The sequence below is a fragment of the Penicillium solitum genome, assembly GCF_028829755.1.
Source record: "Penicillium solitum strain IBT 25940 chromosome Unknown utg000005l_segment0_segment0, whole genome shotgun sequence".
Taxonomy (NCBI): domain Eukaryota; kingdom Fungi; phylum Ascomycota; class Eurotiomycetes; order Eurotiales; family Aspergillaceae; genus Penicillium; species Penicillium solitum.
Window position 1 is genome coordinate 1,409,622 of NW_027072125.1, and position 27,527 is coordinate 1,437,148.

The window sequence follows — 27,527 nt, forward strand, 5'->3', positions numbered from 1 at the left end:
AGGGGCTCGGTATTCGGTGTTCGGGGTGCCATGAAACTATATTTCCAGACACTCACTCGGTCATGTCGGTCATGTCTCACCGAGGTCAGTTATCTATATCGAAGGGGGCGCAGTTATTTTTCAGGTCAGTCTCGACCTTTGAGTGGACGAAGGCAGTAGTCCTTAGGTTGCTCCATCTATATATCATATCCTAAATGAGGTTATTTGCGTTAGCAGTTGGACATAGATTAAAAATATGATAAAATAAGATTGATCGATATATTGTAGTGGGAAGCTTGTCCTTTCTTTATTGCTCGGGTCCACTGTAGAGTTTTATCATGCAATCGCTGAAGTACGGAAGAATCGGGAGAATACAAGTAGGAGATAGTTAAACCACAAATTGACAATACACACTTCTACACTCCTCTGAATTATACGCCGAGGTCGCTTTGTATGCAAAGTTGGATATGAAGCTGAACCGCGAGTGCTGAATCGACCCGTATGCCTTTAAGCATATATAGCCTTGGGAGTTCCCCTCTTCGATATCCAAAATAGAGAGAACGAATAGAAGAATTTCTAATCACATGGCTTGGTAGCTGATTCCCTGTTATATATAACTCATTGAGTGGCGTCTTCCTCGATGGTATCTACGGTGTCCGAACTGTTGCATTCTGTCTGCCCTTGTAGCTCCCGACTCAATCGCAACGCCCTCCAGTAGTGCCTCTCTCGCCTCAACTCCACCCGAATCCAGATCACCGTCAGGACAACCCAAATCCCCGCCCAAATAGCAGGTACCGACCAGCCAAGCTGTAAAAAGTCGCCACATGATCTCAGTTTCTCATCATGTCATACTTTGGAGGTCAGACACACGTACCGTGTAAGCCAATTCACGGTCCGCAATGAAAACCCCCGCCAGCGTTCCCCCCGCTACCACCACTTGGGGTACCGCCCATAGCATCGTCACTCGGTGTAGCATACTGCGAAATGGCGGACTGAATTTGTACCGCTGATTCAGGCGGTCTCTGAACCTTGTTCCTCCTTTGCCATCTACCGCGATGATGTCTTCCAGAAGTGGATACAGAGCGGGACGCATTTGTTCCCCTTTCGCAACGGAGGAAATCCGGAACGGGGCAGGCAGCTTGTAGACGTACATGACCTCGAAGACTAGCATCTCGAGTGCGAAGACAAGGAAAATTGTAGGCACTGGCATCGCCAGGATGCGCATCCAGGGTGGGTCTGGGATGGTTCCGACGACGAGTTCGGCGATGATGATAACCCAAGAGACGAGGACATTCCAGTGGGTGAAATCAAACTGCATGGATTCAATTAGCGGAAATTGTCGCTAGAAGGATGCGAGCGAGAGCAGAATCTTGGGGAGGGATGCTGACACAGTAGCGGCCTACGTTGGGAACGCGACAGTTGGAGTTTTTCCGCCAAAGATTCCACGATCTCTGCAATGATTCGGTCACAAATGTTCCGAATAAGGTCATAGTCAGGACAGTAAAGACTGTGGAAAGCAGTGGCCAGTTAGATCTCATCACAGTAAAGTCGAGCAGTTAGCGTACTAGTCGTGGATGACCACGTCGTGGTTCTGGTTAGGAGGTAGTAGAGTCCGATGGGCAAGAGAAACGAGTCAAAAAACACCAGCAGCCAGAACATCAGGATGCGCAGTTTCCTTTTCGCCAGGCTGTAGTTTAGCGGTAGAGGCTCTGAGAATCGCTGAGACTCGGACATATTGTTTTTTCTTTTGTGGATTATACACTGCAAATGAATGGGAAAACACCACAAGAGGGAAATAGAGACTTTGTTACTCTCCATGCTATGCTATACTTCGACCTTACATTTATTAAGCGTTAGACTAGGTTTCACTCCTAAACCCACCTTTAGAGGCCTTGGTGGAGAAGCATTTAATCCTTTTTTTAGCGACACCGAACACCGAGCAACGTCAGCCTGCGATCCCCGAAGACCGAAACCCTAATTTATTCAAGCACAGAAGACTTAGTTACTCGATCGCTAATAGGGGCATCTGATCCGGGTATTAAATTCCATAGAGGCGCCCAGTAAAGGTAAGAAATATGGAAAAAAAAAAAACTCGCATCATTATCTACATTCACAAGGTCTCCCGCAGATACCCTAATATCTTCAGAGCAACACACCATCATGACAGAGAGCATTGATCCAACGAAATATCCCGATCTCATGCATCCTTGGACTTCAAGCCCCAGTCTGGAAGAAAATCGAGGAGAAAGCGAGGGCTACGATGCCGACCGAACAATTCGCAGACTAGCAAGCCGCGCCTCACGACATACCGTATCCTCAGAGATGCCCAAGCCCTATAATGGTATTTTCAATCCTCTACCCGATTCGGATCTCGACCCACAATCCTCTAATTTCAACACTCGGGCTTGGGTGGAAGCGCTCCTTCGATACGAGAGCGAGAATCTCGAGTCAGGCCGGCGACGGAAGTCCGGTGTCTGCTTCCGCAATCTCGACGTATATGGATTCGGCATGTCTACCGACTACCAGAAAAGCGTGGGAAACAGCATCCTGTCACTTATGACACAGCGGCGCAAACGACAAATTCACATCCTTCATGGGTTCGAGGGGCTGGTCAATGCTGGCGAGATGCTTTTAGTGCTCGGTCCTCCGGGCTCCGGGTGTTCTACTCTGCTAAAGACACTCGCTGGGCAAATGGAAGGGTTGTTCTTGGGCGACAAGGTCATGATGAACTACAGAGGTACGTATGTCAGCGGCCTGGACACATTCGTAGGAGACCTTGAAACCACCTACTTACCTATTTACCTGGTACTAGGCGTATCCAGCAAAGAGATGCACACTTACTTCCGAGGAGAGGCTATCTTCGCCGGTGAGAACGATGTTCATTTCCCTAAGCTATCTGTGGGAGACACGCTCTCTTTCGCGGCCCATGCCAGAGCACCGCGCGAGTTGCCCGCCGGGCTGAAGACCGAGGAATTCTCCACGCTCATGCGGGACGCTATTATGGCCATGTTTGGCATCTCGCACACGGCAACCACCATGGTCGGCAATGACTTCATCCGGGGGATCAGTGGAGGTGAACGAAAACGTGTTAGTATTGCGGAAGTAACCTTGAGCGATGCTGCATTACAATGCTGGGATAACAGTACGCGTGGATTGGATAGCGCCAATGCAGTGGAATTCTGCCGAACGCTTCGCACGGGCACCGAGCTTTTGCAGTCTACCGTCCTGGTCTCCCTCTATCAAGCGCCACAGGAAGCATATGATGTACGCGCCCCCCCCCCCCCCCCCCCCAACCTTTCATACTCTTCCCCTCGGTTAGGGGCATATCGGCTTACAATGGGGCAGCTTTTCGACAAGGTCACAGTCCTATATGAAGGACGCCAGGTCTTCTTCGGAAACACAGCTGAAGGACGCGCCTATTTTGAAGAGTTGGGCTTTGAGTGTAGGCTTCCAAGGTTTCTTGATCCTATTTTGTACGTTTACTTACGTCTAACTTAAATATCTCTAGGCCCCGAGCGACAGACAACGCCGGACTTCCTCACTTCAATGACAAGCCCGAAGGAACGCCTCGTTCGGCAGGGTTTTGAAGATAAAGCCCCACGCACAGCAATCGAGTTCGAGGAAAGATGGAAGAACAGCCAGCAGTACCAGCAGCTGATGCTGCAAATTGAGGCGTACGAAAGTAAATTCAGCCTGGGGGGCGAATTTCTAGACGAGTTCAAGGCGTCCCGCAGGGCGCAACAGGCAAGCAGCCAAACAATCAAATCCCCATATACGCTATCGTACATGCAGCAGACATCTCTGTGCCTTTGGCGCGGATGGAAGCGTCTCCTTGCGGATCCTTCCTTAGCCTACATCCAACTTGGAGGTAATTCCATCATGGCTCTGGTCTTGGGCAGCATCTTCTTCAATCTACACAATGACACGAACAGCTTTTATGGACGAGGAGGGTTGATATTTTTCGCTCTACTGCTGAGTGCCTTTGCTAGTGTTCTTGAGGTAACGACAACCAATGACCTTCTGCTGTGTACAGCTCTAACCATGTCCAGATCTTGACGCTCTACGAGCAACGGCCAATTATAGAGAAACACAATCGATTTGCTCTCTACCACCCATCTGCTGAGGCTGTGGCCAGCATGTTGAGCGACATTCCATACAAAGTGCTCAACACGTTCTGCTTCAACCTCACACTGTATCTCATGGCAAACCTTCGGCGAGAAGCCGGGCCCATATTCTTTTTCCTTCTTGTTGCTTTCCTCAGCACCATGGTGACATCTAGCCTGTTCCGAACAATTGCATCTGTCTCACGTACCATGTCGCAGGCAATGGTGCCAGCCGCATTACTCGTCCTAGGCCTGATCATGTACACTGGCTTCACAATGCCAACCATGTACATGCCTGGGTGGTCGCGGTGGATGGCCTATATTAATCCGCTCAGTTACGCCTTTGAGTCTTTGATGATCAACGAGTTCCACGACCGCAATTTCGCGTGCTCGGTTATCATCCCTTCGGGGTTAGACTACAGCGCTGTCGGCATCAATAATCGGGCCTGTGCGGAGGTCGGAAACAGACTCGGCTCGACAACAATCCAAGGAGATATATACATCAACGACAAGTTCCAATATTACCACTCGAACAAATGGCGGTAAGTCTGATCCATCGTCATAGTGAGAGCTATTTGACCTACATAGAAAAAAGGACACTGATGTTCCCCTAGTAACGTGGGAATCCTCATCGCCTTCTGGGTCATCCTCACTATTGTTTATTTGGGCGCGACGGAGCTGCTCAGCATGGCCCAGAGCAAAGGAGAGGTTCTCATCTTCCGTCGCAGTCATTTTGTTAAAAGGAAATCCTCATTCCGAACGGCCGAGGCTGACGAAGAAGAGGCCCTCGGGGCCGAAATGGCCACGATGACGCAGTCAGCTACCACAGGCAAGACAGAAACTCCCACTCACAAGAGCCAGATCTTCCAATGGGAAGACATGTGCTACGATATCAAGCACGAAGGAGAGGTCCGACGTATCCTGGACCACGTTGATGGGTGGGTTCAACCTGGAACCTTGACCGTCTTGATGGTACGTACATAGATGTCACTATACGTTCCAGGAGAGTGATATGTCTAACACAAGATAAATTCTAGGGTGTTTCCGGCGCCGGTAAAACAACTCTCCTCAACGTTCTCGCCAACCGCACCACTACCGGTGTTGTAACCGGCACCATGCTCGTCGACGCCATGCCCACCGATGAGTCCTTCCAGCGCAAAACAGGATACGTACAGCAGCAGGATGTCCATCTCTCAACTTGTAGCGTCCGCGAGTCACTAGAGTTTAGTGCACTTCTCCGTCAACCGGCAAACGTGTTGCGGGAGGAGAAACTCGCTTACGTGGACGAAGTGATCAGGCTTCTCGAGATGGAAGACTACGCAGATGCCATTGTTGGCACCCCAGGTGAAGGATTGAACATCGAGCAGCGCAGACGTCTGACCATAGGAATTGAGTTGGCTGCGAAACCCGAGTTGCTCCTATTTCTGGACGAACCGACCTCTGGACTCGACTCGCAGACCTCCTGGGCGATTTGCCAACTGCTAAAACGACTTGCACGTAGTGGGCAGGCGATTCTGTGCACGATCCACCAGCCGTCTGCTATGCTATTCCAGGAATTTGACAACTTGCTGCTTCTCGCGAAAGGTGGCAAAACTGTGTACTTTGGAGGTTAGTCGACTGCGGAGTCTCTCTCTCTCTCTCGTGCTCTCTACCCAACTCAAGATAGCGAATACACATATGCTAATGATGGATTTTGCTTTTCTTTTCCAGAAATTGGCCAGAATTCGAGCACCCTAATCCGGTATCTAGAGTGCAATGGAGCAAGCCAGTGTCCCCCCGGTGCCAACCCAGCCGAGTGGATGTTAACCGTTATCGGTGCGGCGCCCGGATCCCAAACTACCCTTGACTGGCCGAAGGTTTGGCGAGATTCGCATGAATATCAGAGTGTCAAGGCAAAATTGCAAGAAATCCGAACTTCAAAGACTGCTACGGGCGGCGACGTGCAAACACAGCCTTCCGGTCAGACCAACAACGGGTCATATGCAGCATCTATGACACAGCAGTGGTGGTTCGTTCAGAAACGTGTTGCGGCACAATACTGGCGAACACCCTCCTATATCTATTCCAAAGTCGCCCTCACAGTGGCTTCGGTGAGAATTCCACAAGATAAAAGATAACATGGCTTGGAAGCCATACGAACGTATCATATCTAACTGAAGTTCGTTTTCTACAGGCTCTATTTATCGGCTTCAGTTTTTACCATGCACGAAATACCATACAAGGGCTCCAGAACCAGATGTACGCTGTGATGATGCTATTGAGTATGTTCGGACAGCTCAGCGAGCAAATTATGCCTCAGTTTATCAACCAGCGGGAGGTTTACGAAGCGCGTGAGAGGGCATCCAAGATATATGATTGGAAAGGTACGAACTACCTGGTGTGACTATCAGCGTTTACAGAATTCAAACACACACACACACACACACACACACACACACACGTATGCCATACTAACATGGTCAATGGTCCAGTCTTTATGTTGAGCAATCTCTTGATTGAGATGTTCTGGAATACATGTATGGCCTTGGCGGCCTACTTATGCTGGTACTATCCGATTGGACTTTATCAGAACGCTGATCTCACACACGATGTCGCATCACGCGGAGGTCTAACGTTCCTGTTTATCTGGGCCTTTATGATGTTTACCAGTACATCTACGCATATCCTGGTTGCCGGGATTGACAGTGCCGACTCGGCTGGGAGTGTTGGCAACATCTGCTATATGCTCTGTATCTCTTTTTGTGGGTATGTGCCATATTTCTCCCTCCCCTTCTCTGCTTCTCCCTATGCGACTTACGTGTCTATTCCGCTCCTTTTACGATGAGTAGTAACACTAACCCATCCCTTTTACATTTCCAACAGCATCCTCGTGAAGAAGGATTCCCTACCCGGATTCTGGACATTCATGTACTACATCTCCCCGTTCACGTGGCTCGCCTCCGGCCTTCTTTCTACCGGTGTAGCCAACGCAGAGATCGTCTGTGCATCGAATGAATACGTCAAATTTCTCCCGCCAGCAGGACAGTCGTGTGGGTCGTACATGGCCTCTTACATCTCTTCATCCGGTGGATACTTGGTCGATATAGGTAACACTGAGCAGTGTGAGTTTTGCCAACTGAGCAACACGAATGAGTATCTCAGCACAGTCAACATTCAGTACGAGGATCGTTGGAGGAATTTTGGCATTGTCCTGGTATATATTGTCTTTAATGCCATGGGGGCTCTTGGTGTGTATTGGCTGGTTCGGGTGCGGAAGCGCGGAGGGAGCTTGGAGAAGCATAAGGGAGAAAAAAAGGCATGATGGGGAAGATATGCCAAATACAAATTGCCTTCTATAGCTGGTGATACCGGAATGGGTGATATAATGGAAGCTGTTGCGCTGGGAACTAATCCGTGTTTTGTATTTTGTACAATAGATTAGACTGACTTTAGAAATGTATACCCTGAAATATATATTACTATACGTTGCCACCTTTTTTTTAATATGAGGTTTTATAAAGTGGGATAGCTATATCAGGGTTTGATCCCAATCTGGACATAAATGATGTCGACATATTAGTCTTCTCTTGATATATCAATCTGGGAAAAAGCCTGGGAACCAGCATATTTTGTAACACTGAGCACAACGCCCTTAAAATATAAGAGAGCACACAAGGTTGTCTTCACATATCCGACGGGAATTCGGAAGATCGACAACTCTTTCCAGATCAGATATCTATCCCTTCCATCCCTCATAATTTCCAGCGAGCGATTAGAATGCATCTTGGCAGGAGGAGTACAAAATACCTATTTCAACCCCAGTTTACAAATAATAACCAACAGATCCTAGGAACTTGAACGAGTACCGACCATTCCCGGCGGGAGTGGGGGTGGAAAGCAAAGTCCCGTCGGCAACTGAGCTTTCTATACCCGCATTATAGGGAGACCCCCGCATTGATATTTAACATACAAGCTCCCATCGCCCTACGGCTGTTTCGACACTTACAAAAGCTTTTGACCTCTGATCGGGAGAAATTTGGATCTACCACTTTCGAAGAATCGGAACCAACCACAAGCCTACACACCATGTCTTCCCACGTCTCATGCAATAAGCCATTCCGTGCCGAGCATGTCGGATCATTCCTACGGCCCGACGACCTTTTACATGTTCGACATGCATGGAACGACAAGAAGGCTACTGGCATCGAGCTGAAAACGGCTGAGGACAACGCCGTGAACCAAATTGTCAAGCTGCAGCAAGAGCTTGGCTTCCACGGTATCAACGATGGAGAATATCGTCGTCACATGTTCTGGGGTACATTTTGGTCCAACCTTGATGGCATGAAAGAAGTTATCGGGCCGGACCCGGGGATCTTTCGCCCTTATATCCCTGATGTCGCCGCGTTTTTGGAGGTATGTCCATATGCCTGTCAGTTGCAGTTGACAAGAGACTTCGCGCAATTTTGATTTAACCCTTGGATTTTCCCGTATCTTGGAGGAAATCACGACTGATCATTTTCAGAAAAATCACAGGCCGGGTGAGGCAGTAATCTGCACGAGTAGAATTCGGTACAACCCTGCGGCATCCAGGGCCCATATCGAGCAATTGCAGTACCTCCAAAAGATCCTGCCAAAGGAAAACCACGACGATATCAAACTCACCATTCCGGCACCCAATTGGTACCATCTCCGCTACAAGGACGGCCAGGCTTATCCAAAGGACATATATAAGACCGATGACGAATATTTTGCCGACGTCATCACGGTATTTCAGAAGGAATTGCAAGTCCTTTACGACCACGGCTTGAGGAACGTCCAGATTGACGACCCAAACATCTGTTGTACGTGTTTTCTTTTACATGTACGAATCCTGTGCGTTCTTTGTATTAACCAAACTTGCAGACTTCTGTAATTCGAAGATGGTCGAGGATTTTGACAACGACCCTCTCAACACGATCAAGGCCGACGCGCTTTTCGACAAATACATCGACGTCTACAACAAGATCATGGAGAAGGCCCCCAAGGGCCTATCTGTTGGCGTCCACCTCTGCCGTGGCAATTTCGTAAAGTCGCGCCACTTCACTGAAGGTTCATACGATCGCATCGCGGTCCGATTGTTGCAGAATTTGCAGGTTCCTATTCTTTATCTCGAATTCGACACAGAGAGAGCAGGAACCTTTGAGCCTCTGCAGCACGTCCCCGCCGATAAACACCTCATCTTGGGTGTCGTCAGCAGCAAATATCCTAAGCTGGAAGATTTCGATGATACGGTAGCCAGGGTTCACGAGGCGGCACGGTATATTGCAAATGGTACTGGTCGGACTGAGAAGGAGGCCCTCGATCAGCTTTCTGTGAGCCCACAGTGTGGGTTTGCCAGCCATAGCAGCGGCAATGCTGTAACCTGGGATGATATGGTGGCTAAGTTGAAGCTTGTGAAGCAAGTTGCTGAGAATATCTGGCCTGGAGAGGCTTAGGGATGCATGCCAAAGGTTACAACGCGAGGTTCTTGAGCTTTATGGCTACTGTGTTTCTAAATTGAAATCAAACGGTTGTTTCTTGAACAGTTTGATGCGGTTACTTTTCTATGAGATAGTTGCGTTTTTATTGATAATCGAATAAAACACTACCGGGTCCGTTGTGAACGCTTTCAGAATGTATCCTTCAAGATTGCGCAGGTCATTTTAAATTGTCAGTGCGGTCATTTACGACGGAGTATAGCTCTCAATGCCGGATGTCTGATTTTAATGCCTGGGTGCCTTATTTTGGCCTGAGCGATGACCGTGAATGATAGAGGAGAATTACATCTTGTTTGTCTGTCCTTTGCTAGTTATATGGGCCTCACCAAAATATAACCATGATTTCTGTTTTGCTTAAAACCGTCAGCATCCAAGTTGGGCAAGTGAAAGCGATCGGACATCACAAGGTCCGTCGGAGCATAGCCTCCGACACGATCGCTTAGAACCCCATTTTAAGCTCGGGAATCGGAGCCGTTTCGCCGCCTCGACTCCGATTAAGATCGGGCCGAAGGGCCAATCCATCGCATTCCAAGGTTACCTATTTACTCTACATCCTGTGTGCGGACCGAGAGCACTCGAGTTCAGACCCCAAAGAATATCACAGGTGCTTAGATTTCATGTGTTATGAACAATGATAATACAAACAGATTCAAATTGAATATCCAAAAACCCGCTAAACTAAGTAAACACATCGGTAGCATACCGCTCCTTCGTCCTCAAATTATCAAAGAACTGCTCAGCAGCCTGATCCTCGTCAAGCTCAGCACCAGGCGGAGTCTCACCCTTCTCCTTAAGCTCAGCGTGCCTGGCACGACGCTTCTCGAGATACATCTGTTTACAAGCCTCGCGAATACCAGCACCAACACCGGTACTACCGCAAACATAGATATTCGCACCTTCATCGAACAGCTTCACCAGCTCTTCGCGGTCCTCAAGCATGAGATCCTGAACATGCTGTCCCTTGCTTCCATCGGCGGGCCGACTATACGCCCAGCGAACATCGACAGCGCCCAGCGCAGCCCACTCTGCAAGTTCAGCGGCGTGGATATCGTCCTGGCCCTGGGTGCGGCAGCCAATGTACAGGATTGCCTTGGCAGGCTTGACAGCCTCGTTGTCATGTAGCTCATCGGAGTCGGGTGAGCTGCGACGGCCGCGGATTTTCTCTGCGCGCTCCATGACGAAACCGCGGAAGGGTGCGAGACCGCTACCTGCGCAGGCCATGATCATCGGTGTTTCGAGATCCACTGGTGGCTTGAAGCCGGAGTGTGAGGGGCGGACGGTGATGTGTGCGCGTTCGCCGGCTTGGAGCTCGGAGAGGTAGTTTGATGCGACGCCCAGGTATTGCTCGATACTTTCGCTGCCTTCGGGGGTGGCGTTGGCGAGTGCCGGAGCGCTGAGGACAGTGAAGGTTATCGAGCATTCGGAGGGATCGACCAGTGGTGATGAGGAGATGGAGTATTGGCGCACGCGCATGGGTGGGAGCATTGCGAGGAAATCGCCGATAGGGAGCTTGATTTCGGGGTAGCGGGTTAGGAGATCCAGTGGGCTGACGCGCTTCTTGACGATTTCTTCCGTGAAGCGGCTGGGGCTGGAGGCGAGGTAGCGTAGTTCGGCTTGGAGTTCTGCGTCTGAGATGGCGGCGTCGGCTAGGACGTTGAGATCGCGCTTTGAGGCGGGCTGGGATAGCTCGATGTAGGTGGATAGGAGCTCGAAGGCTGAGATTGGTGTGTCGATGGGGATCGAGGGGGAGGCTGTTGAGCCTGAAGGCTTCTGGACTTTGATTACAGCGTCCCAGGGGAGGTCGAAGCGGCGGATCGCGCGACGGACCACTGAGCTTGGGTTCACGGGGAGCACTGCAAGGTAATCACCGCATTGGTAAGTCATGTCCGATGGCAGCTTGAACTTAACAACTCGTTTGGCTGGGGCTCCGGGTGGCGTAAGGAGCTGGTTCTCAATGACGAAGCCTTCTTCGAGCTGCAGACCCAAAGTGGATGCGCGCATACCCGAGCTCACTTCGACCTGCAATGAAGACTTCGGCTTGGCAGCAGTATCAGGGCTAGCACCACCGAACTTAGCCATCACGGCCGGCCAGAATGAGGTCTCACCCCAGCCATCGAAATCGGTGAACATGTCTGAGTTTGCTGCGTCAGCAAGACCAATATCGCAGAGCTTGTTAGCTCCATTGTTCTTGGCTAGTTCGTCGATAACCTTGGGGACACGGTAGAAGGTGGACGACCAATCATGATGGCCACAGCCGAACACTGCGTAGTTGACACCATCCAACTCGTTGTCCTTCAGCCCACTGAGCCACTCGTAGAAGTGAGCCGCGTTGTCTGGGGGTTGTCCCTCGTAAGAAGCCGAGATAAAGACTACGGGGTCGTTCTTAGGGATATTCTGCATCGCTGAATCCAAAGAACTTGTCTGCGCAGCGTATCCGTACGCAGTGGCGTCATCGGCAAGCCTGCGGGCGAATGCCTCACAAGTTCCCGTGTTACTGCCATAGAACACGTGCATTGGCTTCAGCTTGCCATCCACGGGTGCGACCTTAGGTTTACGATCCCGGCTGCCAGCGCCAGTCTCTGTGGGCGCAACAGCAGATCCACTGAGTGTAGTGCTGAGCTGCGTGGGGTCGAGGCCATCTCTCAGTGTAGCCTTCATGTGGAAGTCCTTAGGCTTGATGGTAAGTGTCTGCTTAATGCGGAGGTCGTAGCTGGGGTTGTCCATCTGGAAGTTGAAGTTCTGCAACAAAATCGCAACAACCAGGAGAGCCTCCTGCCACGCGAAGGGCCGTCCAATACAGCCTCGCATACCATTTCCAAATGGCTTCCAGGCGTTCTTGGGCAGCTTCTCGAAGTTTTCATCTAGCATGCGCTCTGGCTTGAACTCATCGGCATCGGGGCCATAGACCTTGGGGTCGCGGTGCATTTTCGTAAGCATGAGCGCAATGGTCTCGTCCTTGTGAAGCACATATTTGCCACCTCCAAGTGTAACAGGATCCTCGTGATTCTTAGTGGGGTGGGGGTGCAAGGCAATCATCGGTGCTGTTGGCTTCAGACGCAGCGTCTCGCGCATCACAGCGGTAATGTATGGCAGCTTGGACATGTCATCGACGGTGATCTTGCGTTTGCCAATCACTTGGTCGACTTCCTCTTGGGCCTTCTTGTATGCGCTCGGGCTCTTAAGAAGATAGTAGAACAGGAATGACAACATGCCGGATGTGGTCTCGTGTCCTATACATTTCCAAGTTAGGTCCGAGATAATGCACTCGTTGCAGGACTTGTTCACTTACCAGCGATGAGGAATGTGATCATGTTGTCTACAATTGAGTCATCTGTCATACCCCGGCCAGTCTGCGGGTCGCGACCAAGGATCAGCGCATTGAGGAGATCCTTCTTCTCGACGGGGTTCTCCTTCCGCGAATCCACTAATTCCCGGGCTAGGTTCCGCAGATACTCGATATCACTCCAGTACTTGTTGTTTTCCGCAGTGGGCAAGCTGTTGAACAAAGCAGGCCGAAGAGCCCGGTTTCCAGACCCAGCTAGCAAACCAACCATTGCCTCGACGAATGGGTGCATCTCATCATGATAGAACGAGTTGAATCGAGTGCCCATAGCGCAAAGAGCAATGGTATCCAGCGTCAAGCGAGTGAAGTCATCCGTAACCTGGATAGGAACTGTAGGGCCAACCCGAGCCCATTTCATAACCAGTTGAGTTGCAATATCATACATTTCTAAGTCCAGAAATTAGCCAAAACCGTTCCTCTAATTCGATGGCCCATAGGTCTCAAAACCAATAGGAAATGGACACCCACCATCAAACATGCCGCGAATCATGAGCGGCCCGAACGCAGGGACAAGAACGCGGTGTGCAATAGCCCAGTTCTCTTCGCCGGGATAGTTCGCGGTGAAGAGACCGTCGTGAACACCATTGCGGATCTCAGCCAGACCAGCAGAGACCATTTTGCCGAAGCGTTCCTCATTGCAGACTTCATCTACCAGCTCGTGGGAGCTGATAAAGACTCGTGGTCTGCCAAAGGTGGTCAATCGAAAGATTGGGCCTGAAAAGTGATGAACACAGAAATTAGTCCTCTGGTTCGCAATAAACACTCCCGGTCGTGCAGGTTCAGATCCATACCATAGCTATCGGCCATCCGCTCGAAGCTGTTCACGGGCACCTCTGGCTCAATGTCGTAGATGTTTCCCAGGAACGGGACGCCCTTGGGGCCCGGAATTGGGACCTGTTTGGTCTCGGCCATGGCGTATGATTTCCGCCTTGCACTTGAGAAGTTGGATCAATTTGAATGATTGTTGAATTTGTGTGGATCACAAAGTGGGATGCTCAAGAATGTAGGATAGTAAACCTTGGAAGGCGGGGTTACAAGGATTTGTCCCACTAAACCCGGTGTCGTCGTAATCCTGGTCAACGACTGTTGTATAATATATCAAAATGTACCTTGGGACTAGGGTTGGAATATTAAAAGATGAAGTAGGGAGAGTCAATGGTTTATTTAAAGAAAATGGTGACCTCACCGACTAATAAGCCTCGGTTCCGTTTTTTTTTTTTTATTAAGTGTATAAGTGTAATCATAACAGCTATCTTATAACTGCACAAATTACATAACTTGGCTTATTTCATTTGTTTCATCTACAGGGCTGTGTTGGAATACTCGGTTCCACTACAAAATATCCATTCAAGTCCAATCATGATCGTCGTGTATCAATCGGCCATGCCGAGATCTCCTCAGGCACAATTTTTAATTCTACGGCCGGTCGGATTTCACCCGAATCCCGCCGATAAGGCATCCTATAAGGCATCCTGTAAAGGAACCTCGGCACAAATATATCCACTATATCCACAGCCCCAGATCCACCTCGCAGAAATATCCCTCTTGGGCAATAGGTACTTTAACTAGGGCCGGTCCATAGACGCGCCGACTCCGATTGCTAGGTCACGTTTGGACTATAACATGACGACGTGTTTATTTATACAACTGACCTCCCTCGAGAATGTGTAACTTGGTGAGACCATCCTGCATGAGAAAATCCCCTACCGAGGCCGACCTTTGCCAAGGAACTTGAATCCTACTGGGTATTACTGCCGCCAAAATATTAGGTTGTATAAGATGTTTTTTTTAACCTGATCTATACGACCAAAGTCCCGCGTTGCACAATTCATTGCCCATATCCCCCGAGGCGCATAAGACACGTGCGATACAGATACACTATTTGTGATACGGGCTGCATGCCAAGGTTACGAGGTGGGCATCGAGTGGCTTCAAAAAGAAATCACAAATATTCAAAGGTCTAAACACCCCTGATATGGTCAAATATCGGATGGGTTGTCGCGGGAAGGTAAGATGCACCATAGGTAGGCAGACGTTGGTCGGAGAATTTCCTACTAAGATAACGAAGTAAAAAGGATTGAAAGAAACCTCGTTTGATAGGGTAATATATTTACATAGATGTGTTGAGAAGCAAATTGCAAACGAGGCAAAAGGCGACCTAGACAACGCCAACGAAGGGAAGTGTGATCCGAGGATCAAAAAGGGGATATCAACAGAACGGGTGATCGGAGCGAGTGGCTCTGCGTATACACGAGACAGAGGCAACATAACACAGTAGAAAAAAATGACGGTAAGCCGGTAAGGCGGGACGAAAGGAAAAGGTACATTATTCCGACTCCGTCGGCCATCACAGATGCGCAAAATCAATGTCGTCATAGAAGCAATCTGTAATACCGGGCACGGCGCGAAACGAAAGGAAAAAGAATCACGGAACTATTCATTATAGAGGTCCAAGAACAAGTTCGTGGGGTTACGAGTGTCTGTAGTTGACAAGCAGGCTAGTTGTTAACCTGCTGGTAACCACCGTTCTGCTTCCACTCGCTCTGCCTCCAGTCCTTCTGGAAGTTCTGCATCTCATCACGGTTAAGAGGAACCGGGGCGTTGCCCAACGCATTCTCGAGACGGCCCTTGCGGCGCTGGCGCAGGCAGAAGAATACGAAGGCTCCGATACAAAGAGCACCGGCGGCGGCAGCGCCAACGTAGACTCCAATGTGGGCTCCCTCGCCGAGATCATCCCATTTCTCCGAAAGGGACTTCTCCGCCGGCTTGTTTAGTTCCTCCAGTACGGTCGAGTTTCCACTGTTAGGTCACATTAGTTATAGCCTGGGTTATTCTAGTCTGGGCACACTTACTCCTCCACTTTGATGCTCTGCCAGGAACCCGAGTGGTCCCCGTAGCTGTACTCCTTGCCAGAGTGGAAATCCTTAACGCGCAGCTTGCCAAGGGTCATACTAAAAGGGGCAGCATCCCAGTCGACAAGGCCACCAGCCCACTCGATAGTACCCTGTGCCGCCTTTTTCTGACCAGCAGGCCAGAGACTGAATTGGACACGGCAGGGGGTCTGCGGGTAGTTTTCGCCGAACAAGGTTGACTTCTCGGAGTACATGAGTTCGCGAACCATCTCGCCGTCAATCCACCACTGAAGTTTATCCTGGTCCCAGTATGTGGTGTAGTTGTGGAACTCGGTGTCTGCGTTCGCGACGTGGTGCTTTCCACCGCGATCGAAGGTGGTATCGTTACCCTTGCCAAAGAAGTTGGACTGCACTTCACTAGTGTTGTATCCCACCCACTCCCAATCGATCTCATCCAGATCGTCGGACTCCAAGACCACACTGCTGACCAGACCGCCGCCCTTGGCCATCTTGACATGAGCTTCGACAACACCGAAGAAAATGTAGAAGTTGGATTGTAGAAGGGTGGACTCTCCCTCCTTTGAGAGGGTAAACTTGGCTCCATCGTCATCGTAATCGTAGGTTCCGGTGGCCATATTCCAGACCTTGTCGTCCAAGGTCGTGTTGAAGTTCCATGTATATTCGGTGCCGAGGGCGGGATCCGCAGGGCATGACTTCTTCGTTGGGTCACAATCGCTCGAGGTTTGAGCCGTAGCGTAGCTAGCCAAAGCTGCTAGAACGGCAATGCGAGAGAAAAACATGGTGGGCTGATCTATATAAACGATTGCTCAGGGTGCTGCTTTCGGACCGTCAAAAAAAGAAAGGAATGGACTCGAGAGTACTCGAAATTCGATAAAGAGTGGATGTGCGAGTGCACGGTAATGAGTGGAAGGCAGTCTGCCAGCAGCAATATCCTAAGAGTGTGTTGAAGAAGGGAACATCAAGAAAACGGGGGGGGGAAATCAGCCACGACGGTCCAATTTAGACGCAAAGTGGACTTGCATTATGGGCTAGTGGTGTTTTGGGTCTCATTATTTTTCTGTGCACCGTTGTACTCCATCGAGCGTAAGGGGAAAACCTGCAGAGATTATGGTCAAGTTTGCTAGCCAAACCGGGCTTAGGCGACTCCGTTGTGGCGTATCTCACTAACCTCATTAAGCTATCTCCCAAGGGCCCTGTGCGCAAGGCTTAACCCCTTTGGGTTCGCCCGGTGTTTCCCGCCAAAGCTACTTTTAGGCGGGTGGTCCTGATTGGCTACGGCTTACCCACCGATTGGATGATCGCCAAGAACCCTGATAAGGATCGAACAGGGTTGCCAGGTACCTAGGTAGAATAAGAATACACAAATACTCTACACTCTACAACAGTTTCATATCCGAGACCAAACACTACATATGTATGTTGTTCTTCATCTTATCTACTGACATCCCTTGACTCAAATCCAGGATTAAACTGGTTGTTTATTGCATGTCTAGAGAGACCATTCGAGGAGAATCACGCCTGCAATGAAGATCAGAGCCCAATTGATAACAATGGCCACGGGGTAATAAGTCCAAGATTCCACTCCGTCAGATCATTATGCATCTACCCCTTAAACACAACAATTTGAAAATCATAACAACTAGGCAGCAATAACAAGTTCCTCCAGTTCCTTGAATCATACCAAACTAAATTTTTAGGAACACTCCGCTCAGGGGGTCGAGGAACAAACCCACCAAGATGCCAAGTCCACCCCCCCCCCCCCCAGTCAATGTGTTTTTCTTGTTTTTCTCTTTCTCTTCTTCTCCCCTGTGGGCCCTTTCCCCTGTCTTACCTGCTTGCGCACCCGCTCATTAATGCACTTTCCCATCTAACGGACGATATTAGCTTAATAAACTATACTTCTCTGTCCTCTTATTCGTCAAAAACAAACAAAATGATGGGTGCGGCGTTCTCGTTCTCGTGCGATCGCCCTTGGGTGGACTCGACTTTCCGGCTCGGAGTTCTATTAGGGTGACTTCGATAATTCTGATCGATCGAACGCCACTGCTCCGTACTCGGTGGTGACACACAGCCAAGTCCTGCTGGCCCAGGCCAAGGAATGCAGTCCCTCACCACTCAGGTACCCGTCAACAACTTGTTCAACTGGATTGAGTAAACATCCAGCCACATGTGCAGTGTGCATGTGGGGGACTCAACCAGATTGTTCTTAACCGTGCGATGGGATCCAAACTCAGGGGGTTGGCGTCCAGATCTGATTCTCAATTCAAAACAAAGGAAGCATCACACGCACAGACCAGGTAATCCAGTTCAAGAATTTATTTCTCATCAAATCATAAAAGCTCGCAGTCATATGTACTCCGTATGTCATGTCTCATAATAACTTGGCTCCATCCCTGGCTCACCCATTTCCGCGAGAAATTATGAAACCAAAAATAGCAAACGCCCGTGCCAATTGATATGTTCGAGACCAATGGCCAAATGACCAATTAACCCACTCCAGTCATTTTACATGTCTTATGTATAATCCCCACCATGATTCACGGCTCCGTCATATAAACCTTAGCCGGCCGGCGCAAATCATCGCGATCCCTATATCGGCGCGCGCTACGTACAGTAGTCGGCTTCTCGACATAATCGACGTATGTTCCGGACGGACGACGGCGATGTCGCCGTCCGCGACTACTCGTGCTGCTGCGAGTAACTGGAGCCCGGTAGCCGACGTCAGATGTATCGCCGCCGCTCCACGCTCCGGGAAGTCGGAATATTCGCCACAGCCAGAGGATGAGGAGGGTCCCTGCGATCGAACCGATAACGATACCCGCAATCCCACCGCCGCTGATTGTGCTTGGGCAGCTCTCGCCGCTTGACTGTCGGCGCTCGAGGATGGAATTTATAGGGGCCTGGGCAAGTGAAAATGTTAGCTTTTATGAGTTCTAGAGTATGCGATCCGTGGTTCTTTGTGCGGCCCGCGTGGGGTTGCTTGGGTGAGCCACGGAAGAGGACTCCAGCAGCGTCCAAGGAAATACACTTACCATAACTGCAGGGTGTCAATGCTTTTGTTCTGATATCGGGGAACTGATTTTCTCAGTCTCTGGTGGCTGGCGATTGTATGCAGAACAGTGGGTCTTGATGCGATCTTGACTCCAGCACCAAAAAAAAAGTGTTGGTATAGATAATTGAGACAAAATCACCCACACAACAGATGACAAAAGATGGAAACAAAAACTGTTCATAGCCAGAGCCTCAGGTCTTATTAAAACCGGAATCCAGTCTCACAATTCCCCTCTCGATTGCGCACCCCAACCTCCTCTCATCCCGCTTCTGACGTCAAGGGGACCCCAGTCTTGGCGGCCTGAAAGAGCAGCGATCTTCCCTTTCGCACACCACAAACTTGGAATTTAGATCCAGTAATCCTTGTCTAGCGCCATTATTGGCTGCTTACTCTTATTCTCCTCGTAATTCTAGGTTGGATTCTGTCAATTCGGGATATTGCGCCGATTGTACGGGGTACCAAGCCTTGCAGCAAACCCACATGCATTTGCCTAGGTATGCATGTCACACATGAAAAGTCTTGCTAACATGATAAGCGGGGGATAAATGCAACGGGCGACTCGGGCCATGTGGTGGATAAATGCCCAGAAAACGCCCGAGAGACTAAATAAGACTAAATGAGTTACCTTGGTAGTATGTTTGAATGTGGTGATCGCAGGTGATAAAATTGCGGCTCGGCTTGAACAGACTCAAGCGTGAAACATTATCTAGCCTACTCTACAACATAATACATCTAAAGACCAATCCTTGTCCAACTGCACGTGTCCCGGAGAAGGCGGGACCTCCCTAGTCTCCCATGCCTTCGTATTCTTCCAGGCTCACATGCAATCGTGCCACCATTCGTCATAACATCATCGTGTTCGAACCGGTTTTTTTCTCGCCGTTCGCTATTTATTTTGACACTCTACATACAGTACGTTGTTTCCTGAGATTCCGTACTTCATAAGGGATATCCTTGAAATTGTGCATGCAAATGAGTTGTTAGCAAGGGTTTACATAGTAGAAAAGATATATTGTGGTTGTAGTTGTAGTTGTAAAGATAAGATTGATCGGCAAGGGTCTGAGGAAATGCTACATTTGAAGACATGCTAGGGGATTCTATAGCTTGATTGGAAGTCCCAAAATTAGTAGCCCTAAGCAAGCAGGGGGAAACTTGGATGACGATCTATGCGGATAAACAAAAAGCAGGCAAAAAGTCTGCCTCGTCGTTCGGATTTTGGCTAAAATTAAGCCTTGCATAGGTTCTGCCCCTTTCATGCATAGCTGAAACCTTGGTTCCAAATCCCTGCCCCTTGGTCTATGTATTGTGCGAGTAGAAATATATATCAGAGGTCTCAAGTTGTTAGGTAGGGATTTACCATGGTATTTCTCGGATAAAATGAGGCCGATTACTTTAAAAGACATAAGAGTACTATGAGTGCTGACTCTATATTTCCTGTGATCCACAAATACCAACTAGCTTAATTGGACCTCCATCATTGTTCGATACAAATGAAACCTCTACGTGGAGAGCCGGGAATGAAATTCAATGCCGAGGGCAGGGTTAAAAACCATTGAAACGAGGCATCCGAAATTACAGCTGGGAGATAGTTTGGGAGTATCCAGATAAAAAGCCGATATTAACTAATTTTCAATTGATATCCTGTTACATCTTAACCTCTGACCCAGTTGCGTCAGTGTCCTTCCAAGACGATTCCAAGAAATCCTTCACCTTCATCGGTTTTATTTCTGGAAAATCCTTGTTCAACGCATGTTGAGGATTCAAATCAAGCTCTTTATCCACAAACCACATTCCAGCAGTGGAGAGCAGAGCTTGAATATCAGCCTCAGGAAGTTGGAGCATTTTGGTGTAACTAGGCAGCATCGAAACTCTTCCAGCCCTTAAGTCCGCCTCAAAGTCATGTACCACGTTAAACTTGGATCCTAATATGGACCCGTCAGCAGATATTCTAAGGCCGAAAGAGAGCGTTTTATATACCTTTTGCATCCTCCGCCAGTTTGATAAACTCATGCCATGTGAATTTCTCTCCCAGAATATAACTTTCCTCCTGCCATTTTGGAAGGTCTAAGCTCGAAACAACGAATTTAGCGATGTCGGTGCTGTGAGTAAAAACGACGAGATCATCCCCCGAGCCTGGGACACGCGGTTGACCAAGCCGCCCACAGAGGAGAGGGTTATCCTTGCTGGGCAGAAAATCATCACGGGTATCCCTGCGAATGCGCGCAAGTTTAAGGATGCATCGGATATACATCTTGGACAGCCAGGCACTATTGACGATGCGGCCAATGTTATGCCGTTTTTGGCTAGTCCGATGTCATCCTATGTCACGGCGACTTGTATTGAATGCACTGGAGGTAGATATATGTAGGTTGTTTGATTTATGTGAATACCATTCCAGTGATATAACACCAATAAAGAAGGGAAATATATATGTAAACATGACTCAAGTTCTCATTTTTAAAGTGCACGAGCATGATTGTAAAAGGAAAGATGTCCAAAACTCCCCGACCCATGATATCATTGAAAACAGCAGCATACAACCCTACTCACTCAGGTAAGAGCCTGAAAGTCTAGAACCACAACACGGTCGTTTTCAGTCATTATCGACCCGTAATATAATCCCGGTTCTCGATCGTCACACTCTTGGTCATGTGGTTGACCTTATAGACACCCACAAGTCGGGCAGCAAGCTCGAACTAGAGAATATGTTAGATATGTCAACTTGGAAGCGAAAATCAACGGCACCTACCATGTTGTTTCTCAATGAAATGACGATGAATTGGGCATTCTTTGTTCGCTCCTTGATGTACGAGGCGACAATGGAAACCTTAAAAGGGAAGTTAGCACACGTGTCTGTCAAGTCATATAAGACCAACTTACGTTTCGGAAATCCAGGGCGGCATCAATCTCGTCCATGACATAGAGCGGAGTAGGCTTGTAGTGGTGAAGAGCGAAGACCAGCGCCAAACTGGACAGAGTCTTCTCTCCACCAGACAGGTTACCAATGTTCTTCCAGCTCTTCTTGGGAGGCATGACCGAGAACAAGATTCCTTCCGAGAAGGGGTCCAACGAGTCAACGAGCTCCAACTCGGCATTACCGCCCATGGTGATCATCTGGTACATTTCTTTGAGGCGCAACGAGATAATGCCGAATCCTTCCATGAACCCATTCAAGCGAGAGGATCGAAGGCCGTCCAGGCGTGCTTTGGCACCGTCTCGTGATGTTAAAGCGGTGGTCAGATCCGCTGAGCGCGATTCGTGCTCGGCGGCTCGACGACGGTACTCCTCGATGACTGACAAATCGATAGAGGCATTTTGAACCTTCTCCTCCAAAGCAGCAATGACGGCTTTTAGAGAATCTTTATTCATAGCCTCTAGCTCATCCTTGGTGTACATCTGAAGCTCTGTGGGCTCTTGCTCTTCACCGATATCGCTGATGTTCTGGACGGTCAGCTTTGAAAGCTTCTCCTCCCAGTAACGACTGCGCTTTTGGTTCTCGGCCAAGGCCTTCTGGTTCTCTTCCAGTTTGTTGCGCATCTCGATCTCAGCAGCTCTCGTCTCATTGAGCTCAGCCACCTTTGCGTCAAGCTCCTCTTTCATGGCCTTTAGCTCGCCCTTCTTAGATTCCAAAGCCTAAGGATGGTCAGCATGTAAATTCAGTATACTCGAGGATCTTGGATAAGTTACCTCCTGGGCTTCATCAGCCTTCTGTCTCCAGTCGGCAGATTCATTGGTCTGGTTGGCAACATCTTCTTCTAGTTTCTCCAACTCGTCGGTAATCTGGGCAATCTCCTGCTCTGAAACATCGCGGGCTTTGGTGTGCTTCTTGATGAGTTTTTCGTTCTTGGACAGCTGCCCCTCCGCGTTTGAAATCTCCTCGGCAAGCATGCCAATCTGCTCTTTCAAGCCATCCACCTTCGCCTTTTGGCCGCGAAGGCGAACACCACCGACCTCCATGATCGTGCTCTGCAAAGTCTGGATCTCTTCCTCGATGCCGCTCTTCTCGTCGTTAAGTTTAGCGATCTCCCTTTGGGCTTTGGCTATCTGTTTCTCGAGTGCAGCAATTTGGCCTTCGTCCGAATCAGAGGGCTGGTGCTGTGCGCCCAGCTCCTTTACGCGTCGCTGGGCATCAGCAAGACTGCGCTTGGTGCTGTCGATCTCGATCATGATCTTTTGGATCTTAGTCTCCAAGCGTGGGATTTCCTCTGATCTTTCCTTCATCTGAGCTTCCACATGACGCTGCTTCTCCTGGAAAGCCTGGAATTTCCTTTCCAGATCCTCAAGATCTGATTCCAGGCGAGACACCTGCTCCTTTGTGGTGTCTGCGACTTGCTTTGAGGACATACCGCCTCGGGCGACACGGGTGCCACCACCGCTCATTGTTCCGGACACATCAATCAACTGACCATCTTCCGTCACCACTCGCCAACGACGAGCACCATAGGCAATTCGATTCGCCTGCTCCAAGTCCTTCGCAACTAACGTGTTTTGCATCACGCTGTAGAAAGCTGGGGCAAACATGGGATCCTTCGGCTTAACGAGATCAAAGAGACGAGGAACGCTTTCAGGTGTATAGATTGTTGACATGTCACGACGGGGGAGGCGGTCAAGAAGAATGAAGTTCGCTCGTCCAAGGTTGTTCTTGCGTAAATAGTCGATGCATTGTTGGCCGACTTCGACAGTTTCCACCACCATGTTGTCGAGAGCAGGGCAAGCTGTAGAAATGGCGACATCATACTTCTCGTCAATTGTTCCCAGGTTACCAAGTCGGCCATGGAAACCATCGATACGGCCAGACTCCTTGAGGCGCATCAACCCAGTCAAGACACTTCCGCGGTTTTGTGTGCTTGCAAGACTGACTCGTGCCTCGTCTGCTTTCTGGCGGGCACTTGAGACATGCGAACGAACCTCGGGCTCACGGCCAGCGTATTTCTTCAAGTCATGTTTGAGCTTCTCCACTTCAGACTCCAAGGTCTCTTTCTGGGCTTGTCGCTCTTCGAGATCGTTTTGCTTGGCTTGTAGACTTTCTTCGATTGTAACAATCTTGCCCTGTGCCTCTTCGAGGAGGACCGCACCAGCATTACCACGCTCGCGCAAGATATCCAGCTCACTCTGAGCAACTGCGACTGCGGACTGTTTCTCGTTGATTTTCGCATTCCATGGCTCTAGTGACTTCTGCTTCTCGGCAATCTGATCAGATAGGCCTTGCGTCTTCCCTTTGAGCCCCTCACGAATTGAGTTCAGTTCCTTCTCTTCTGTCACCATCTCCTTCTCGAATTGAGTGGTTTCGGCGGTCTTCTTTTCAATGTCGTAGGTAAACTTCTCGACCAAGCTCTGGCATTCAGAAGCAGCAAGACGGCTGGTCTGCATGGCTTTCTCTAGCTTCTTTTGTTTGCCAAGCAAGAATTTCTTCTTCTCCTCAAACTTAACAGACTCCTTGTCGTACTTGGCCATCTCCTTGAGTAAGCTTTGAGTCTCCTTCTCTATCGACTCGTAATGACGAACCCCCTTTTTGTAGGCTTTCTCGAGTTCTTTGATGCCGGATTCATTTCCCTCGTGTTTCTCGAGTTCCATGTTTAGAAGCTCCTGCATTTGGAGAATGGCCTCTTCAGTAACACGAACATTATCGGCGCACTCATCAATGTAGATCTGGTAGAGGGCCGATTGTTTTTGTGCCAATTCGTTCTCCTCGCGGATGTAAGCCAGAGCTTTGTCTTTCTTATCCACCAAGGCCGCCTTCTCCTTCTCCACGTGCTGGACACGGTTGTTCTTTTCCACGCATATATCGTTGAGACCTTCGAGCTCGGTTGCCGCTTCATCGATAGGTGTTTTGTACTTGGAGGTTCCGATGATATCTTCCAAATATTCCAACAGGCCTTCGTCGTGTTCGTTGGATGCTTTTGGCTTCATCTGAGCGATCGACTCGACCTCACCCTGCAAAATCAGGAATCGCTTGTGGTCAAGATCAATTCCACGATCACGGAGGAAGGTCGTCACAGCGGTGAAATTGGTCTCCTTTTTGTTCATGTAGTATTTGCTGGTGTTATTCTTGAACGCTCGTCGCGAAACAATTAGTTGGGAATCTGGGACCACTTCCTGGCCACCATCGGGCAAATCGAGGACTTGTGAGAAATGAACCTCGACTTCACAAAAGGCAAGGTTGGGGTACTGAGCAGAGTTATGGATCAGCGCGGAGATTTTGCCCTGTCGCATCTTGCTGGCGCGGAAGCCAAACACGAATAGGAGCGAGTCAATCACGTTGGACTTTCCGGAGCCGTTCGGTCCAACGACAGACGAAAAGGAGGCGTGGAATGGACCAACAATCTGCTGGCCGGCGTAACTCTTGAAGTTTGTCAGAATAAGGTTCTCAATAATCATTCGGGGCTTAGGCGCAGCAGGCTCCTCTGACGCTTGAGGGGCCTGCGTTCTGGACTTGGCCACAATGTCCATCGGCCTCTCCAAGACTGTCGAGTTCGGGTTTATGATGGAAATCTGAGATTTGGGCTCTTCCAATTGTTTTGATGGCGACTGATTCACGGCGGATTCGGTGATGTCGGACAAAGGTGGCACGCTTGCTCGGTGCGCTCTTTCTTGAGGCTCTGGCGATTGGGATGGCTCTGGAGTTGGAAGTGAGCCCTGGGCCGGCTTGGGTGTGATTGAGCCGTGACTCTTGCGGGGATGAGCCATACTTTTTCTTTTCAACGCCGCTTTACTAGAAGGAGATTCGGGATCGCCTTCCATCGACGCCATACTAACTCCCTCGTCATTCTCGTCATTCTCGTCGTCGATGTCCATCGCATCAGTGTCCATCGCGTCCGTATCCATTGCATCGGTGTCCATCGCATCGGAATCATCTGTTGTCGCTTCTTGGGTCTTGCTGGCGGCGCGCACAGTAGAAGGCGTCACAGGGTCTAGTGTCATTCTTTTGCTTGATCCCCTCTTTGCTTTCTTAGGGACTGGGGTGTAATCCTCCTCCACCTCATCATCGTCATCGTGCGGATCGGGTGTTGGTGTCACATTTCCGGGGTCCTCCGATTCAGATGTATCCTCGACGACATAACTCCGACGGGGAGCAGAGCGGCGCGAAGCCCTGCCCTTGATGACTGAAGCCATGTTGTGCAGATCAGTGGGATGTCTGCTGCATGGAGAGGGGCGATAATGTTTTGACGGAGGTTTTGTCGGTTGAAAGTGGGTTGTTTACCTCGTGCCCAAACGGGTAAAGTGCCCGCTGTTCTGCCACAACAAGCCCTTCACCGCCATGTCCCGCCGTAATTTACCGTACGGTAATTACTCCTCCGCGGAGCTTCATGGAGATCAGCTTGGGAATTGTTCACATAACCTATCACTTCCCCTCAGTATGCCCAGCATGGCTCCATGGGAGAGTTTCGACCAAGTCTTCTCATTTAATAAGAAATATTCATATGAGCCAAAGGTTTTTGACCAGATTCTGTCAAGCCGGCGCTCGTTGGACCAGCTCTTTGCCGATCGACTGTTGGGACTCCTCGGCATCCAAGGAGGTATTGTGACTTGAAGCTCTGCGCTTGAAGCCTCGTGCTAATCAACCACCTCTCTGTAGTGACCAAGATCTATCCTCCCAAGTCCAATTCAGATCTCCGAACACTGTTCAATCACATCGTTTCTTCGGAACTCGATATCCATCACAAACAGTCCTTGATATATTACATCCTCAAGGACTGTCGCACTGCGCCGGAAGCTTCGTCTCAGTTTGCGCAACAATGCCACCTCCCAGAAAAGTACCGTTTCTTCATTGAAGGTCTTTGGCATTTGGATCGACTCGATTTCAGAGTGAGTTGCGAACGATATTTTCGGGCGGACATCTTCTAACAATTACATGGTTAATAGCGAGCCGTCGAGTATCTTGCTGAACCCTCACTCATTCCTACCTTCCCGGATGAGATCCTCTACGTTCTTACCCTCACAAAACTTCCCAAGCATGATGACAGCCTCGCAATCGCATACTACCTCACTGCGGCCCCTCCTCTTGCAAGCGCAAAGATCCGCAAAGCTTTCTTCGACACACTCGCACGATCCAACGTCACGGAGGCATTCTACTTCACGCGCAAGTACGACGATACTCTCCGTCAGAGCTTTTTTGAGCAGTTGGTGGAATTTGTTCACAGGGCTACCCCTGGTCAAACCAGAAGCAGACGTGCGATGGAACTCGTCGGTCTTCCGCTCGACGAGGATGAGGAACTGTGGTTTGAGCATGTCTTACTGCAGGGCAACGCCAGTACCCTTCCTGGAGCTAAGGATACTGTGATGATGCGACGCCTTGCAACTGGCCGAACTGGTGAACTCAACCCGGAGCTTGAGTCCTTGGGTGGCAAAAAGGTTGATGGGTTGAATTGGGATGACCTTCGGGGGAGCATACGACACACGTAGATGATATACCCAACGAGTGATCCATACTGGATTCAATGTTAATTGATTATTCAAAATTGAAATAGCAATCAGATCTAATGGTTTTAATGGTTTTAAATGGCCTTGTAAAAGTATTCTATTAATTTATCAAATACATGGTAGACTTGGCTAGCTTCCCGTGCCAATATATATATAACCCTTCCAAGGTTTGTTGATCAGATTACTTTCACTGTGTAGGCTAGAACGAGCAAATGAAGATCTAAGTCTCAAATCCCGTTTAATCTCATCTCGAGGTAAAGG

General features: G+C 49.4%; 9 protein-coding genes across 9 annotated transcripts; 3 read left to right on the plus strand and 6 right to left on the minus strand.

Annotated features, from left to right (window-relative positions):
- Window positions 1–394: 394 nt before the first annotated feature.
- N7455_008158 (uncharacterized protein) lies at window positions 395–1,517 on the minus strand (the record flags this gene model as incomplete). The annotated part of the gene is made up of 4 exons (XM_065605815.1): window positions 395–555; window positions 631–808; window positions 848–1,291; window positions 1,368–1,517. Coding segments are annotated over 4 exons (933 nt in total), but the record flags the coding sequence as incomplete, so codon positions are not given.
- A 622-nt stretch (window positions 1,518–2,139) lies between these two features.
- Window positions 2,140–7,383, plus strand: N7455_008159 (CDR ABC transporter; the record flags this gene model as incomplete). Its single annotated transcript, XM_065605816.1, has 9 exons — window positions 2,140–3,421; window positions 3,488–3,978; window positions 4,029–4,624; window positions 4,697–5,054; window positions 5,120–5,690; window positions 5,793–6,172; window positions 6,256–6,445; window positions 6,554–6,827; window positions 6,945–7,383. The coding sequence occupies 9 exons, from the start codon at window positions 2,140–2,142 to the stop codon at window positions 7,381–7,383; spliced, it is 4,581 nt and encodes a 1,526-aa protein (XP_065460765.1).
- Window positions 7,384–8,147: 764 nt separating this feature from the next.
- On the plus strand, window positions 8,148–9,535 carry N7455_008160 (cobalamin-independent methionine synthase II family protein; the record flags this gene model as incomplete). The annotated part of the gene is made up of 3 exons (XM_065605817.1): window positions 8,148–8,474; window positions 8,584–8,902; window positions 8,964–9,535. The coding sequence occupies 3 exons, from the start codon at window positions 8,148–8,150 to the stop codon at window positions 9,533–9,535; spliced, it is 1,218 nt and encodes a 405-aa protein (XP_065460766.1).
- A 720-nt stretch (window positions 9,536–10,255) lies between these two features.
- On the minus strand, window positions 10,256–14,133 carry N7455_008161 (bifunctional cytochrome P450/NADPH--P450 reductase; the record flags this gene model as incomplete). The annotated part of the gene is made up of 4 exons (XM_040962445.2): window positions 13,712–14,133; window positions 13,389–13,634; window positions 12,867–13,307; window positions 10,256–12,807 (listed from the first exon to the last, which is right to left on the minus strand). Exons 1-4 carry the CDS (start codon window positions 13,830–13,832, stop codon window positions 10,256–10,258), a joined length of 3,360 nt encoding a protein of 1,119 aa, XP_040807112.2. The 5' UTR covers window positions 13,833–14,133.
- Window positions 14,134–15,418: 1,285 nt separating this feature from the next.
- Window positions 15,419–16,572, minus strand: N7455_008162 (glycoside hydrolase family 16 protein; the record flags this gene model as incomplete). Its single annotated transcript, XM_040962449.2, has 2 exons — window positions 15,419–15,719; window positions 15,773–16,572. 2 exons carry the CDS (start codon window positions 16,570–16,572, stop codon window positions 15,419–15,421), a joined length of 1,101 nt encoding a protein of 366 aa, XP_040807116.1.
- A 1,758-nt stretch (window positions 16,573–18,330) lies between these two features.
- N7455_008163 (uncharacterized protein) lies at window positions 18,331–18,828 on the minus strand (the record flags this gene model as incomplete). The annotated part of the gene is made up of 2 exons (XM_065605818.1): window positions 18,331–18,693; window positions 18,826–18,828. 2 exons carry the CDS (start codon window positions 18,826–18,828, stop codon window positions 18,331–18,333), a joined length of 366 nt encoding a protein of 121 aa, XP_065460767.1.
- Window positions 18,829–20,489: 1,661 nt separating this feature from the next.
- On the minus strand, window positions 20,490–21,096 carry N7455_008164 (uncharacterized protein; the record flags this gene model as incomplete). The annotated part of the gene is made up of 2 exons (XM_040962448.2): window positions 20,490–20,767; window positions 20,823–21,096. The coding sequence occupies 2 exons, from the start codon at window positions 21,094–21,096 to the stop codon at window positions 20,490–20,492; spliced, it is 552 nt and encodes a 183-aa protein (XP_040807111.2).
- A 338-nt stretch (window positions 21,097–21,434) lies between these two features.
- On the minus strand, window positions 21,435–25,958 carry smc4 (condensin subunit SMC4; the record flags this gene model as incomplete). The annotated part of the gene is made up of 4 exons (XM_040962442.2): window positions 21,435–21,541; window positions 21,595–21,672; window positions 21,726–22,478; window positions 22,533–25,958. 4 exons carry the CDS (start codon window positions 25,956–25,958, stop codon window positions 21,446–21,448), a joined length of 4,353 nt encoding a protein of 1,450 aa, XP_040807110.2. The 3' UTR covers window positions 21,435–21,445.
- A 145-nt stretch (window positions 25,959–26,103) lies between these two features.
- On the plus strand, window positions 26,104–27,336 carry N7455_008166 (ELYS family protein; the record flags this gene model as incomplete). The annotated part of the gene is made up of 3 exons (XM_040962444.2): window positions 26,104–26,362; window positions 26,422–26,651; window positions 26,709–27,336. The coding sequence occupies 3 exons, from the start codon at window positions 26,104–26,106 to the stop codon at window positions 27,246–27,248; spliced, it is 1,029 nt and encodes a 342-aa protein (XP_040807113.2). The 3' UTR covers window positions 27,249–27,336.
- Window positions 27,337–27,527: the final 191 nt, after the last annotated feature.